We start from the raw sequence: 16,717 nt of genomic DNA on the forward strand, positions 1-16,717 counted from the left end.
AGATAGCTGATGTTCTGAAAGAAGTGCAAAATCTGGACCCCTACAAATCAGCCGGGCTAGACAATCTGGACCCTCTTTCTAAAATTATCCGCCGAAATTGTTGCAACCCTATTACTAGCCTGTTCAACCTCTCTTTCGTATCGTCTGAGATCCCCAAAGATTGGAAAGCTGCCACGGTCATCCCCCTCTTCAAAGGGGGAGACACTCTAGACCCAAACTGCTACAGACCTATTTCTATCCTACCTTGCCTCTATAAGGTCTTCGAAAGCCAAGTTAACAAACAGATCACCGACCATTTCGATTCCCAACGTACCTTCTCCGCTATGCAATCTGGTTTCCGAGCTGGTCATGGGTGCACCTAAGCCACTCTCAAGGTCCTAAACGATATCATAACCGCCACCGATAAAAGACAATACTGTGCATCCGCCTTCATTGACCTGGCCAAGGCTTTCGACTCTGTCAATCACTTTATTCTTATTGGCAGACTCAACAGCCTTGGTTTCTCAAATGACTGCCTCGCCTGGTTCACCAACTACTTCTCAGACAGAGTTCAGTGTGTCAAATCGGAGGGCCTGTTGTCCAGACCTCTGGCAGCCTCTATGGGGGTGCCACAGGGTTCAATCCTCGGGCCAACTCTTTTCTCTGTATACAGCAATGATGTCGCTCTTGCTACTGGTGATTCTCTGATCCACCTCTACGCAGACGACACCATTCTGTATACTTCTGGCCCCTCCTTGGACACTGTGTTAACTAACCTCCAGACAAGCTTCAATGCCATACAACTCTCCTTCCGTGGCCTCCAACTGCTCTTAAATGCAAGTAAAACTAAATGCATGCTCTTCAACCGATCGCTGCCCACACCTGCCCGCCAGTCCAGCATCACTGTCCTGGAAAGTTCTGACTTAGAATATGTGGACGAATACCTAGGTGTCTGGTTAGACTGTAAACTCTCCCTCCAAACTCACATTAAGCATCTCCAATTCAAAATTAAATCTAGAATCAGCTTCCTATTTTGCAACAAAGCATCCTTTAGTCATGCTGCCAAACATACCCTCGTAAAACTGACTATCCTACCGATTCTTGACTTCGGCGATGTCATTTACAAAATAGTCTCCATCACTCTACACAGCAAATTGGATGCAGTCTATCACAGTGCAATCTGTTTTGTCACCAAAGCCCAATATTACAACCCACCATTGCGACCTGTATGTTCTTGTTGGCTGGCCCTCGCTTCATATTTGTCGCCAAACCCACTGGCTCCAGATCATCTATAAGTCTTTGCTAGGTAAAGCCCGCCTTATCTCAGCTCACTGGTCACCATAGCAGCACCCACCCATAGCATGCACTCCAGCAGGTATATTTCACTGGTCACCCCCAAAGCCAATTCCTCGTTCGGCCGCCTTTCCTTTCAGTTCTCTGCTGCCAATGACTGGAACGAACTGCAAAAATCACTGAAGCTGGAGACTCATATCTCCCTCACTACCTTTAAGCACCAGCTGTCAGAGCAGCTCACTGCACCTGTACATTGCTCATCTGTAAAATAGCCCATCCAATTACCTCATCCCCATACTGTTATTTATTTTGCACCTTTGCACCCCAGTATCGCTACTTGCACACTCATCTTGTGCACATCTTTCACTCCAGTGTTTTAGTTGCTATATTTGTAATTATTTTGCCACTATGGCTTATTTATTGCCCTCCCTTATCCTACCTCATTTGCACACATTGTATATAGACTTTTTCTAATGTATTATTGACTGTTTGGTTATTCCATGTGTTTCTCTGTGTTGTGTCACACTGCTTATCTTTATCTTGGCCAGGTCGCAGTTGTAAATGAGAACTTGTTCTCAACTAGCCTACCTGGTTAAATAAAAAAGTTGTATTAAAAGCATCATAACGCACAGACACTGGGGCAGACTGGACCTACACATCTGGCCTGTGTCTGTGCTTGAGCCTCTGAGAATCTGGGTTCATTAATTTTCCCTAAAAGGCTGTGTCAAACATTGATTTCTCCAGTCAGTGCATACAAATAGTATAAAATACTGTATCTTGACAATATATCTGAATAAAGCCTTCTCCACAGGAGGTTGGTGGTGGCCTACTCTTGTGTTTGTCCTTGTCCTCAAGTAGGCTATGGAATTGTGAAATTACATCATAGTTAGAAATGTGACAGAGGACCAAGGGAAGTGTACTGTACAATATATTGCACATGCACTGACTTAAACAGTATAACAATGGTGCCATCTACAATAGTTAAGAGACAATGTATCTAATCTGGAAAGGACTGCATTGACCACTCAAATTACAAACATGTTTTAATGGGTTTTCTGGGGGAAAATGGCCCCAAAGGCACAATGCGTCTTTTATTGTTAGATTATACATATTTTTGATTGGATTATATAATACAACCCCCCTTACTTCAAAGATAACATACAAAAATGCAATGCACAATTGGTAACCAAGGCCACAGTAAACCACCTATTAACCAACAAAAATTTGCCCACACCATTCAGATTATGATACATAAGATCTTATCATCAATGTCAACAAAAACACATTTTCAATGGATGCATATGGCTTCCAATGAAAGTCAAAAGAAAACAACAAACAAAAATATGAATTATGATAATTTAAAAAAAGGGGCCTGTAAAAAAAAGGTACAATTGAGACATCTGCTAGTAAAGATTAAGCAGTTGTTTTAAGTCTAGCTTTTGAAGTATGACATTCAAATCCTGGTGTACTAAATCCACCATACAAAGTCTGATGTATGAATTCTTCTGACAGAAGCCCAGTGAACCATCCAAGGCAGAGACTTTCCCCTATCTAGATCCATGGGATGACATTTATCTTGTCTTTAGTATAAAGTTTAGCTCAGCAATACTTGTAACACCTCCATTGCCATGGCAAAAGATAAACACATGGCCCATAGCCCAGCCCAGCCCTCCCACCATTTGTTTCAATATAAATAACAATCAATGGTCACACACCACAGCACAGAGAGGATAGGTATTTTTAGAAACATAAAAGCTGTTTTTCATTGGCTGATGGCATTGACAAATTTAAGAGTAGAATTTGTTGATAAACTCATGATAAGAGAGAGCTTTTGTTTTTATTGGTTACATTACAAAAGATAAACTTCTCTTACATCATGTAGGCTTTACAATCAGACTAAATGTGAAATCCATCAATTGGGATTGCTCAAATGGGGAGATTAGATAAGAGAACCTGAAGTTCTTACATTAGTTGAACTCACCCGTACATTTGGTCAGTTACAATTTGGCAAGTTCTAATCGGAAGAATTCTCAAGCCATGTTTTTAAGAAAACAGTGTTGAATCCCCTCCACTCTAAGAGAACAGCTATAGTCTCTGTGCCGAGTTAAAGTCAATCACAAATATAAACACGTCCCAAAAATACTCCTATGTAACACATATTCCTGTAGCATCCACTGACTCACAGTACAGAAACAGTTAATTTCAATATCATAACTAAAGGCAGAAAATAAACATATTTGTTGCTTCACCCTTTCTTGATATTTTAAGTGCACCACAGCACAAATGTGTTGTTGTCTAGACCCAATAAGCCAAGGGTTTCGAAACTGAATGATCTGATCGCGCTATCCCCTTACTGTACATGTGGACTGCAGCCAAACGTGTAACCATTCATGACAACGCATCAATTGAAAACGAATAAGAGTTTCATCCATCTCTGTCCGTCACACAATGTGCCTGGATAAGAAGTGTGCTTCGAGGATCTAGATAAGGGTGAGCTGCATAGTAATGTTCAGTTTCCAATTCATTTATGCATTTTATATCTGTCTGGTTTCTTTCTGTTTTATTTAAAGACCAGAGGTAGTAAATAAGGCATTCCAGAGAGGCTGGCAATCAATCAATACTTGTCTTTGGAGAAAGGCTCTTGGCTATCTAATTTATCAACACCACTCGGTAGGAAAGTTCTACTTTGATTATTTTGGGTTTGCTCTTCTTCGATGGTCCTTGTAGCTGTACCGTTCTAATCTATACACTTATTCCCATATTGCTTAGAGTGTGTTCCCTTGGAGACAACTCTCTTAACCTTGGACACCTTCTCATTCCCTCAGTGAAAACATCTCAAGCTACTGTACATTTATTGTCATTACCAATATGACCCACTTTGTCTTAGCACATTTTAAATATATGGTTAATAAGTTGCCGTTCCTGTCTGAGACTTCATCCTTTTTCCTATTTTACCAAAACATGTGTGGAAGTATAAAATCTGTTCATGTCAGTTCATTCTAACATCGTTTTTAAATGTTTCTTGGCAGTTGAGCAGTCTGTGTGTACTGTACAGATTGTGTCACGCAGTACTTTGGAAGCCGATTCCCAAACCTCCCTGCAGAACGGTGGGTGGGTCAGTCTTTGACAAGCCTGTAGACGTGGTACTGTGCCCCGTGTTCACTCGTTGAGACCTCAAACACAAACGCTATACACAGCAAGGTCTCCTGAGTATCACGGTTTGTCACCACCTGAAGGAGAAAGTGCGTCAAAATTAGATAAGAAACGTGATCCAGCTATGGTCTTGCAGCAGGTGAGAGACAGTAAATATCATCAATCAATCAATTAGCAAAGCAAAACAACATGAGGTCAAAAACGGATCACCCAGCTATAGTCCTATGACCACAGTTGAAATGTCAGTGCATTGTAAAATTTGAGTTAGTATCTTGCAATGCAGTATGTTACCTGAAGGATGGTAAAGTTTTCCAGAACACTATTCATCATGTATTTTTCTGGCAGGTGTTTGAGCTTGTGGATAAAGTTGATCATGTACTCGCACATGGGAGAGCGGTGGATTCTGTAGACACACTTCCCTCCTTCCATTCGGGCGTACTCCGTCTGCAATTCACACACAGAGAGATTTTAAAACTCTTACCCAAAACAGCAAACAATCTTAGTTGAGGTAAGTACAGTTTACATACACTTAGGTTGGAGTCATTAAAACTCGTTTTTTCAACCACTTCACAAATGTCTTCCTAACAAACTATAGTTCTGGCAAGTCGGTTAGGACATCTACTTTGTGCACGACACAAGTAATTTTTCCCAATTGTTTACAGACAGATTATTGCACTTAATTCACTATCACAATTCCAGTGGGTCAGAAGTTTACATACACTAAGTTGACTGTGCCTTTTAAACAGCTTGGAAAATTCCAGAAAATGATGTTGTGGCTTTAGCCTATCAAAAGCTTCTAATGGACATCATTTGAGTCAATTGGAGGTATACCTGTGGATGTATTTCAAGGCCTACCTTCAAACGCAATGCCTCTTTGCTTGACATCATGGGAAAATCAAAAGAAATCATCCAAGACCTCAGAAAAAAAATTGTGGACCTCCACAAGTCTGGTTCATCATTGGGAGCAGTTTCCAAATGCCTGAAGGTACCACCTTCATATGTACAAACAATAGTACGCAAGTATAAACACCATGGGACCACACAGCCGCCATACCACTCAGGAAGGAGACGCGTTCTGTCTCCTAGAGATGAACGTACTTTGGTGCAAAAAGTGCAAATCAATCCCAGAACAACAGCAAAGGACCTTGTGAAGATGCTGGAGGAAACGGGTACAAAAGTTTCTATATCCACAGTAAAACGAGTCCTATATTAACATAACCTGAAAGAAATGTCCTCTGGTCTGATGAAACAAAAATAGAACTGTTTGGCCATAATGACCATCGTTATGTTTGGAGGAAAAAGGGGGATGCTTGCAAGCTGAAGAACACCATCCCAACTGTGAAGCACGGGGGTGGCAGCATCATGTGGGGGTGGCAGCATCATGTGGGGGTGCTTTGCTGCAGGAGGGACTGGTGCACTTCACAAAATAGATGGCATCATGAGGAACGAAAATTACGTGGATATATTCAAGCAAAATCTCAAGGCAGTCAGGAAGTTATAGCTTGGTCTGAAATGGTTCTTCCAAATGGACAATTACGCCAAGCATACTTCCAAAGTTGTGGAAAAATGCCTTAAAGACAACAAAGTCAAGGTATTGGAGTGGCCATCACAAAGCCCTGACCTCAATCCTATAGAACATTTGTGGGCAGTACTGAAAAAGCGTGTGCAAGCAAGGAGGCCTACAAGCCTGACTTAGTTACACCAGCTCTGTCGGGAGGAATGGGCCAAAATTCACCAAATTTATGGTGGAAGGCTACCCAAAAAGTTTGACCCAAGTTAAACAATTTGAAGGCAATGCTAACAAGTACTAATTGAGTGTATGTAAACTTCTGACCCACTGGGAATGTGATGAAATAAATAAAATCATTCTCTACTATTATTCTGACATTTCACATTCTTAAAATAAAATGGTGATCCTAACTGACATAACAGGGAATTTTTACTTGGATTAAATGTCAGGAATTGAGAAAAACTGAGTTTAAATGTATTTGTCTAAGGTGTATGTAAACTTGACTTCAACTGTATAATATATACCGTATAATTTCCGAGAGTAAATTGACACAATTGAATTCCCACTTCGTTTAACCTTAATCTAACCAGTTAAGTCATTTAAGTGCACCTCCTAATTTACCATGACGGCCTGACGGCTGTTTTTGTGACCATAATGCAGACCCAGTTGAAAATGGCCTCACCTCTACTTTCTCGACCACCTGTTTGCCGAAGGAGCAGACTTTGGTGGAGACGGTGATGGTCATGTTCTCAGAGCTGCTGTACTGGCTACTGACTCCATAGAAGGAGCCTGGGCCGTCCTGCATGCCACTGCTGTTAAGATCCGCCTGCAGAGAGGGGTCACACCGGACGAGTCAGATTAACGCTCAGCTAACAGGCCTAAAACCTCAAATAATGTATTTTTTTCCTTATTCTACTCTACTCTAGAATAATCAAACCACCAAAAGGGACTGTGTGACAGTGTAGGTTTAAATGTGTGAAAGATGTATTTTTCTGTTTTTTTCAATTATGTTTTCAAACCACACATTCCCCTGTAAAGCAGGGATCCTCAACTAATGGTCAGGGGGCCCGACACACAATTACGAATCATTTGTAGACTGCAAGAAGCCCAAACAGATAATATTTTACTAAAATATCAACGTTTCAAACTTGCTTACATTTGTATACGATCACGCCTGTCTATTATACTGTACGTGGAAATACTTGAACAGATTTTCTAAATTCTGAGAGCACAAAATATAAGGAACACCTTCCTAATATCGAGTTGCACCCCCTTTTGCCCCCAGAACAGCCTCAATTCATTGCGGCATGGACTCTACAAGGTGGCGAAAGCGTTCCACAGGGATGCTGGCCCATGTTGACTCCAGTGCTTCCCACAGTTGTGTCAAGTTGGCTAGATGTCCTTTGGGTGGATGACCTTTCTTGATACATACGGCAAACTGTTGAGTGTGGCACCTACTACCATACGCTGTTCAAAGGCACTTACATCTTTTGTCTTGCCCATTCACCCTTTGAATGGCACACATACACAATCCCCTGTCTCAAGGCTTAAATATCCTTCTTTAACCAGTCTCTTCCCCTTCATCTACACTAATTGAAGGGGATTTAACAAGTGACATCAATAAGGGATCATAGTTTTCACCTGGATTCGACTTGGGGGACCAAATAAATCTACCCACGGATCAAATTTGGGCCGCCAGTTTGGGAACCCTGCTGTAAAGCATTCAAGGTGAGGATCAAAGAATAATCAAATAGATTTGTCAAACCATCAGTAATAAATACAATAGTGAGAAAGATGACGTCATAATTACCCACCCAAAATTTGACTAGGAAAAAGGCATTCTGGGGGCCTTTCTCATAAAGCTCTTTGAGTCCGCCTTTCTTCTCTGGGAACTTGTCGTAGATCTGCCTGATGTCCACTGCCTCCAGTAGAGGGTCGCTGTAGGAAGGGTTGGTCTGACCAATGTGGACAAACAGGTGTTTGCTGTACTGCAGGGTGGAGAGAGAGAAAGATGGTCAGACCAGCTGCGATGACAGAAGTCTAGCTTGGCCATATTGAGTTAGTGCTAGACATAGTCTGGCTCATCTTGACTATGTGTACCGTACAAACAAAGGCTTTTATCTGCAATTAGGACTGTTTTGGTTAACGTGGTTGGGTGCTGTCGTTGGTTTTGGTGACTCACGTTGTCCGGGTCCCTCTGCACCTCCATAAAGGCAGAGTACTCTAGCATCCGCAGCTTGGAGGAGGCGATGGTCCGGTCCTGCCACACGGGTACTGCCGTAGCAGCCGGGGGGAGGGGGGGTGCCAAGGGTTCATAGGCTTAGAGAGAGAGACAGAGCGCGAGAGAGACAGTCCGGCTGAGGTCTCGGAAGATGTTTAATTTCTGCATTAATGTTAGGCACCAGATATATTGCTGATGTGTATGTTATATTGGGGCGGCAGGTAGCCTCGTGGTTAGAGTGTTGGCCCAGTAACCGAAATCTGTAATTCTGCCCCTGAACAAGGCAGCTAACCCACTGTTCCCCGGTATGCTGTCATTGTAAATAAGAATGTGTTCTTAATTGACTTGCCTAGTTAAAGGTAAAATGTTATTTATTCAATCGAGTTTCATTACTGCCAACTTGGGACTGGTCTCATGTGTAAAAACATATTTTTAGAAATCATGAAGCATGAATGAATGAGAATTAAATTGTACTCTATACTCACTTGATATAGGTGGGGGAGCAGGGCCTGGTAGGTTTGGGTATGGGGACTGTGCAAAAGGTTTGATACTGAAAGAGATCGATCGTCACATCACATCATTGTTACTATACATTTAGGAGTCAAACTTTTCAGTATTCCTTATCCAACTCTTAGTTGAAAAAACACATTTCCGAAAGTGAAATTCCACGTGAAACCTGGTTATGCTAGTGGCATGTGGCTTTGGGCTTCATTGGCATGTCAGACAGACGTGGATCCACAGTGTTATGACTAGTGTCTCAACATAGGCATGTGGCTGCACCAGCTAGGTGTAAGTCCACCTCTGCTTAACTCGTGTCATATTGCACTACGTCATACACTTAGTGATGCTATTTACGTACTCTGATTGGTTCATTGATTGATCGATTAATTTGATACATGTTTGTCCTTCACGAGGACATTCTCTGCTCATTTGTGACACTCATCATTTCAGAGGGCTGCTTGAGTGTCACACCAACGTTCCCAATGGGCCAATTCCGTAGAAATCCATATGCTTTTTCTGTGTGCAAGTAATGCTTTGAAGTCAATGGAAGAGTTTCTTTAAATTTGGAATGACAAACATGAATATGGAAGTTAGGTGATGTCAGGGACTGATTCTGCTGCCAGTTTGTCTTGAAATCGCCTTTTTGTGTGACGTTTTTATATCACAAATGGCTTTGTGATTTACATGCCAAATGGTCAGAACGGAACGACGTTCCAGACAACTCCAGCATTGTGATTGATCTTCTCGCTCTCGGACGTGAAGCTGGCTGTGGCCTGGTTGTCGAATGAGAGCAGGAAGCATACTGAAGCAGAGTTAGTGCTGCCTTGTGCTATAGCTAGACTAGGAAGGAACTTACGCATAGCTGTTGCGGCCAAGCCCAGGAATCCTTCCCGGGTTGAGCTCTAGAACCAGCCTGATGTGCACAAATGCGATCCGTTAAACGTGCCAAAGAGAACCCACCACTCCACACCAAGTGTCAATCAATCAATCAAGCGCACAGTCCAAACATACAACCTGAACCTGTCACTCAACAGATAGTTAAGTCATACTCACTCCTGAGAGGGGCCAGGTTGTCCTGGGATAGGGCCTGGCCAAAACTGTAAGGCGAAGATGACAGAATCAGTTGCTCAGGTAATGTACTTTACTGTACTGTTTTCACAGCCTGCATCAATTACTAGTATAACAATAATGTTTAAATACTTGTAAATAGTGTCAATGCAGAGAGAGCAATCATTGAAATCTCAAACCCAGCGTAGAAGGGCTCACCCTGGCTTGCGGGGGGTAGGGTGAATGGGGCAGCGGGGGTAGCTGGCTCTTGATCAGGCTCGGTGACACAATCTGAGCAGACGACAGTGCTGCCATGTTCTGGAGGGCCTTGTCTTTAGACGCCTGGTCCTGTGGACGAGAAGGGAGAGGTGAGGGAGATGCACCACTAGGGGGCAGTCTAATACCTAGTACATACACTGAGTGTGCAAAACATTAAGGACACCTTTTCTAACATTGAGTTGATTTAAAAAGTGACATCCAATAAAAGATCATAGCTTTCACAGGTATTCACCTGGTTGGACTGTCATGGAAAGAGCAGGTGTTCTTAATGTTTTGTTCACTGGCGTGACATAACTACAAGGCTACTCACAGTGCCCCAGAAACAACACAGTAGGTTTAATAGTCATACAAAAACAGTTACAACTAAACTCAGCAAAAAAAGAAACATCTTCTCACTGTCAACTATTTTTAGCAAACTTAACATGTGTAAATATTTCTATGAACATAAGATTCAACAACTGAGACATAAACTGAACAAGTTCCACAGACATGTGACTAACAGAAATTTAATAATGTGTCCCTGAACAAAGGGGAGAGGGTCAAAATCAAAAGTAACAGTCAGTATCTGGTGTGGCCACCAGCTGCATTAAGTACTGCAGTGCATCTCCTCCTCATGGACTGCACCAGATTTGCTATGAGATGTTACCCCACTCTTCCACCAAGGCACCTGCAAGTTCCCGGACATTTCTGGGGGTAATGGCCCTAGCCCTCACCCTCCGATCCAACAGATCCCAGAGGTGCTCAATGGGATTGAGATCCGGGCTCTTCGCTGGCCATGGCAGAACACTGACATTCCTGTCTTGCAGGAAATCACACATAGAACAAGCAGTATGGCAGGTGTCATTGTCATGCTGGAGGGTCATAACAGGATGAGCCTGCAGGAAGGGTACCACATGAAGGAGGAGGATGTCTTCGCTGTACACCGCCCCAGACCATGACGGACCCTCCACCTCCAAATCGATCCCGCTCCAGAGTACAGTCCTCAGTGTAACCCTCATTCCTTCGACGACAAAAGTGAATCCGACCATCACGCCTGTGAGAAAAAACCGCGACTCGTCAGTGAAGAGCACTTTTTTCCAGTCCTGTCTGGTCCAGTGACGGTGGGTTGTGCCCATAGGCGACGTTGTTGCCGGTGATGTCTGGTGAAGACCTGCCTTACAACAGGCCTACAAGCTCTCAGTCCAGCCTCTCTCAGCCTATTGCGGACAGCCTGACCACTGATGGAGGTATTGTGCGTTCCTGGTCTAACTCGGGCAGTTGTTGCCATCCTGTACCTGTCCCACAGGTATGATGTTCGGATATACCGATCCTGTGCAGTTGTTGTTACATGTGGTCTGCCACTGCGAGGACGATCAGCTGTCCGATCTGTCTCCCTGTACCACTGTCTTAGGCGTCTCACAGTACAGACATTGAAATGTATTGCCCTGGCCAGTCCTCATGCCTCCTCGCAGCATGCCTAATGCACGTTCACACAGATGAGAAGGGACCCTGGGCATCTTTCTTTTGGTGTTTTTCAGAGTCAGTAGAAAGGCCTCTTTAGTGTCCTAAGTTTTCAGAACTGTGACCTTAATTGCCTACCGTCTGTAAGCTGTTCGTGTCTTAACGATCGTTCCATAGGTGCATGTTCATGAATTGTTTATGGTTCATTGAACAAGCATGGGGGAACAGTGTTTAAACCCTTTAACAATGAAGATCTGTGAAGTTATTTGGATTTTTACAAATTATCTTTGAAAGACGGGGTCCTGAAAAAGGGACGTTTCTTTTTTTGCTCAGTTTATTACTACTATCACAACATTTTATACTGTAATCTCAAATATCTGAGCTTTTTATGTACTCATTAGTCTCTTAAATAAACATACAACACATCTGAGTCTTGAAAATGAACACTTTGCAGCAACAACGTTTTGGAGTACTACTTGGCTACAGTAATTGAAAAGAAGCCGTGAAGAGAACATCTATACACTGGTATGATTAATTATACCATTCAACAATGCGCAGATGAAAAAGCTTTCAAGCCACAAAATCAAACAGAACATTCCAGGAGTCACATGATTCTAATTTAGCCGAGACCTTGAAGGAAAACATCCTTCAGAAAGAGTTTGTCTCTGAGAAAATCTGGTTGACGCCACCACTCTCATTATGGAAAAAGACAAAATAGGAAATACGACTGCAATAGAAAAAAATCCTCTTTCATAACGCTGCATTGACAAATGCACTGTATTTGGTCAGATTGCAGTTGATTTGTCTGGAATGTTCTGCTGATTTGTAATTGCCAGAGATATAAAAATCAAGCGTAGATGGTTATGGTTAAGCTTGACATGTTTGTACCTGGACATTCAAGAGCATTCGGCCCTACCTGTACGTTTACCCCAACAATAATGCTTAAACGTCACTTTCGGTGTGCGTCTCACAACTTCCACAGATCCAGTATCTGACACACTATAGCAATATCACGAAACTAGTGTCACGGCACAAAGTACAGAGGGGACAGTAAAGTTGCACTACACTCCCCACGATTATTTGGTATGGGAGCTGTGAATTAAAGTGGAGGACCCCTGTCAGAAATAGAGAGAGGAGAGGGGGGAGTGGATCTGAAAGGCCAACGCCTTTTGCTGTAGTTGCACAGGGATGAGAATTTGACATTTTCTAGGGTGAGAAACAGCATATCCTACGGTAGTAGTGATTTGCAGTGCAGTATAATTAAGCAATAAGACCCAAGAGGGTGTGTTATATGGCCAATATACCATAGCTAAGGGATGTTCTTAGGTTACGACTCAATGCGGAGTGCCTAGACACAGCCCTTATCCGTGGTATATTGGCCATATACCAAAAACCTCAGAGGTGCCTTATTGCTATTATAAACTGGTTACCAATGTGATAAAGAGCAGTAAAAATAAATGGTTTGTCATACCCATGGTATACGGTCTGATATACCATGGCTCTCAGCCAATCAGCATTCAGGGCTCGAACCACCCAGTTTATAACCGACTATAGACTCCGGCCAGATGGAGGAACATGGGCAACGTTTGTTTTCTCTACAATATTACAATGTACTGTGATGATTCGAGCACTAAATGGTGTAAGTGCATCCCTAGGTTAAGTAGCACAGTACACATTGGTGGTGAATGGGGTATTATAATATAAAGCTCCCTGAACTTATGCGCTACAAATGCTTTGCCTCAGAATTAGACAAGTAAATCACATTGAAATGAATTCCAATATTATCTAAGTGACGCTCAATGGAATCAAAGCGTGATGTTTATCTGAATGAGGCCGATGCCTTAACGTTCTCTTGGATCACAATAGCCCATGGACATGGAACTGACATGAAATGTTTGCTAATGCTGCTGCAAACATTCCTTGTGTTTGTGTATTTAGCAGACACTGAACAAGCATTACAAAGAAGGCCTGGCTTGTGAGAGGAAAGTGTATCTCAGAAGACGCAGCCCCCGGAGAAGCAGAATCCCCCTGCACAAGCAATTTGCTCAGTGTTTAGCACAATCAGGTACGATGCACAGCAATGTGGTTCCAAGCACACACATTCCCCTTTTCCCCCCCCCTAAGCATTTCTTTATTATGGGATAGCAGTCGGGGTTGGGTTGCCATGCCAGCAGAGGGCATTAGCAGAGTGGACAATGTACTGGCACCGCCAAGCAGGGGGGAAGCAAATCGCAAAAGTCAAATCCACTTACCAAATTCATGGCCTGAATCAAAGGAAAGAGAAACGATTAGTATACACATCTAACTGCATATACCTAAATGGATATGCTGATAGACTATGGGCTTGCTTATAGGCTGTGTCAGTACATACTAAATACAGCAATAATAAAGTTCAAGATGTACTGTAGGCCACTAGGATGTTGAAATAAAAATGTTCTTATCCCTGAAGAAAAGTTAGACACTTTAACTAAAAGACAACAGGTGGAATGCATTATGATGCACTCAAATGCATTATAAGACTTCATAATGACTTGGTATCATCTTCTTTTGAGCCTGTTGAATGTGTGTATATATACTGCTCAAAAAAAATAAAGGGAACACTTAAACAACACAATGTAACTCCAAGTCAATCATACCTCTGTGAAATCAAACTGTCCACTTAGGAAGCAACACTGATTGACAATAAATTTCACATGCTGTTGTGCAATGGAATAGACAGGTGGAAATTAAAGGCAATTAGCAATACACCCCCAATAAAGGAGTGGTTCTGCAGGTGGTGACCACAGACCACTTCTCAGTTCCTATGCTTCCTGGCTGATGTTTTGGTCACTTTTGAATGCTGGCGGTGCTTTCACTCTAGTGGTAGCATGAGACTGAGTCTACAACCCACACAAGTGACTCAGGTAGTGCAGCTCATCCAGGATGGCACATCAATGCGAGCTGTGGCAAGAAGGTTTGCTGTGTCTGTCAGCGTAGTGTCCAGAGCATGGAGGCGCTACCAGGAGACAGGCCAGTACATCAGGAGACGTGGAGGAGGCCGTAGGAGGGCAACAACCCAGCAGCAGGACCGCTACCTCCGCCTTTGTGCAAGGAGGAGCAGAAGGAGCACTGCCAGAGCCCTGCAAAATGACCTCCAGCAGGCCACAAATGTGCATGTGTCTGCTCAAACGGTCAGAAACAGACTCCATGAGGGTGGTATAAGGGCCCGACGTCCACAGGTGGGGGTTGTGCTTACAGCCCAACACCGTGCAGGACGTTTGGCATTTGCCAGAGAACACCAAGATTGGCAAATTCGCCACTGGCGCCCTGTGCTCTTCACTGATGAAAGCAGGTTCACACTGAGCACATGTGACAGACGTGACAGAGTCTGGAGACGCCGTGGAGAACGTTCTGCTGCCTGCAACATCCTCCAGCATGACCGGTTTGGCGGTGAGTCAGTCATGGTGTGGGGTGGCATTTCTTTGGGGGGCCGCACAGCCCTCCATGTGCTCGCCAGAGGTAGCCTGACTGCCATTAGGTACCGAGATTAGATCCTCAGAACCCTTGTGAGACCATATGCTGGTGCGGTTGGCCCTGGGTTCCTCCTAATGCAGGACAATGCTAGACCTCATGTGGCTGGAGTGTGTCAGCAGTTCCTGCAAGAGGAAGGCATTGATGCTATGGACTGGCCCGCCCGTTCCCCAGACCTGAATCCAATTGAGCACATCTGGGACATCATGTCTCGCTCCATCCACCAACGCCACGTAGCACCACAGACTGTCCAGGAGTTGGCGGATGCTTTAGTCCAGGTCTGGGAGGAGATCCCTCAGGAGACCATCCGCCACCTCATCAGGAGCATGCTCAGGTGTTGTAGGGAGGTCATACAGGCACGTGGAGGCCACACACACTACTGAGCCTCATTTTGATTTGTTTTAAGGACATTACATCAAAGTTGGATCAACCTGTAGTGTGGTTTTTCACATTAATGTTGAGTGTGACTCCAAATCCAGACCTCCATGGGTTGATAAATTTGATTTCCATTTGATAATTTGTGTGATTTTGTTGTCAGCACATTCAACTATGGAAAGGAAAAAGTATTTAATAAGAATATTTCATTCATTCAGAACTAGGATGTGTTATTTTAGTGTTCCCTTTATTTGTTTGAGCAGTATATATATATATATATATATATATATATTTTTTTTCCCATACAAAGGCAGAACATAGTACGAGTTAATAATAAAACATAAGCACTTATAACAAGTAATCATTTATTATATCTTTTGGTTCTTAGTTTGTGAGCTGCAGATATCTCACATCATTAAACTCAATACAAAGACTAGAGCAGAACACGATACCAACTATGGCATTACTTACATGGTTATCGCTAAATAACCTAGAAGGAGCCATGAATAAATCAAGGGATATCGACATCAAAGGGGAGCCGAATTTAACTATGGGACAGGAACTACGCAAGTAGGGACAATAATGTAGGGAATATCCCCCTCATGAGAAAACGAAATGTCCAAACATTGGGGTGATAAAATAATGGGGGGATTCCCTATCGTATAAGATTCTCTCTACTAGATACGGTCAACTAGAATACTTCCTGTCTTAATAAATAGAAGTCTAAAGGTCCAATAAACTTCCAAAGGCAAATGGTGAACTACCAATTGCATTTTTTGCTAAATTAGTCATTTAATACACTTTAACGCAATTTCCTCAGGCATGCTATTGTATTTTTTTTATTTTTTATTTAACTAGGCAAGTCAGTTAAGAACAAATTCTTATTTACAATGGCCTACCAGTGAACTACCTTGTTCAGGAGCTGAATGACAGACCTTGTCAGCTCGGGGATTCGATCCAGCAACCTTTCGGTTACTGGCCCAACACTCTAACCACTAGGCTACCTGCCGCCCCAAAACGTTGATTCACTTTGTGTTATGTTTGCAGTTGTTTTAGGGTTGAGAGATAGATTACAGACCTAGAGTTGGATGAGGATTGATATAACAAACACCTGCCTGCCATCCTCCAATGGACAAAAGACAAGTGGCATATATTCTGCTGAATAGAAGCTTAGAAACATCAAACTCAAAGGAGAATCAGGTTCGAAGGAATAGGTTATACTCAATATGGTCTAGAAGTGGAATAGAAGTATACAGCTAACACAGTTGTTCTAAGCATACTGCTCTAGTAGTGTAAACATGCATGCAGGTTTCAATATGACATTTAGCTCTAGGTCTTTGCACACAGTTGGAGTAGTTAACTATCATACAGGAGGACATTCCGATAGATCCAATGGAGATTGGGGTCAG

The 16,717-nt window shown here is 42.9% G+C and overlaps 1 protein-coding gene across 1 annotated transcript in view; it reads right to left on the reverse strand.

The window, feature by feature from the left end:
* Window positions 1-2,297: 2,297 nt before the first annotated feature.
* LOC112254196 (transcriptional enhancer factor TEF-5) overlaps window positions 2,298-16,717 on the reverse strand; it is a 39,598-nt gene continuing 25,178 nt past the window's right edge. The window contains 9 exon segments of the mRNA XM_042319265.1: window positions 2,298-4,502; window positions 4,717-4,869; window positions 6,618-6,761; window positions 7,750-7,923; window positions 8,118-8,254; window positions 8,642-8,706; window positions 9,711-9,754; window positions 9,924-10,052; window positions 13,676-13,687. Coding sequence (XP_042175199.1) covers window positions 4,389-4,502; window positions 4,717-4,869; window positions 6,618-6,761; window positions 7,750-7,923; window positions 8,118-8,254; window positions 8,642-8,706; window positions 9,711-9,754; window positions 9,924-10,052; window positions 13,676-13,687 — 972 coding nt within the window. The 3' untranslated portion in view covers window positions 2,298-4,388.

This window comes from Oncorhynchus tshawytscha, unplaced genomic scaffold, assembly GCF_018296145.1.
Source record: "Oncorhynchus tshawytscha isolate Ot180627B unplaced genomic scaffold, Otsh_v2.0 Un_contig_1824_pilon_pilon, whole genome shotgun sequence".
NCBI lineage: Eukaryota > Metazoa > Chordata > Actinopteri > Salmoniformes > Salmonidae > Oncorhynchus > Oncorhynchus tshawytscha.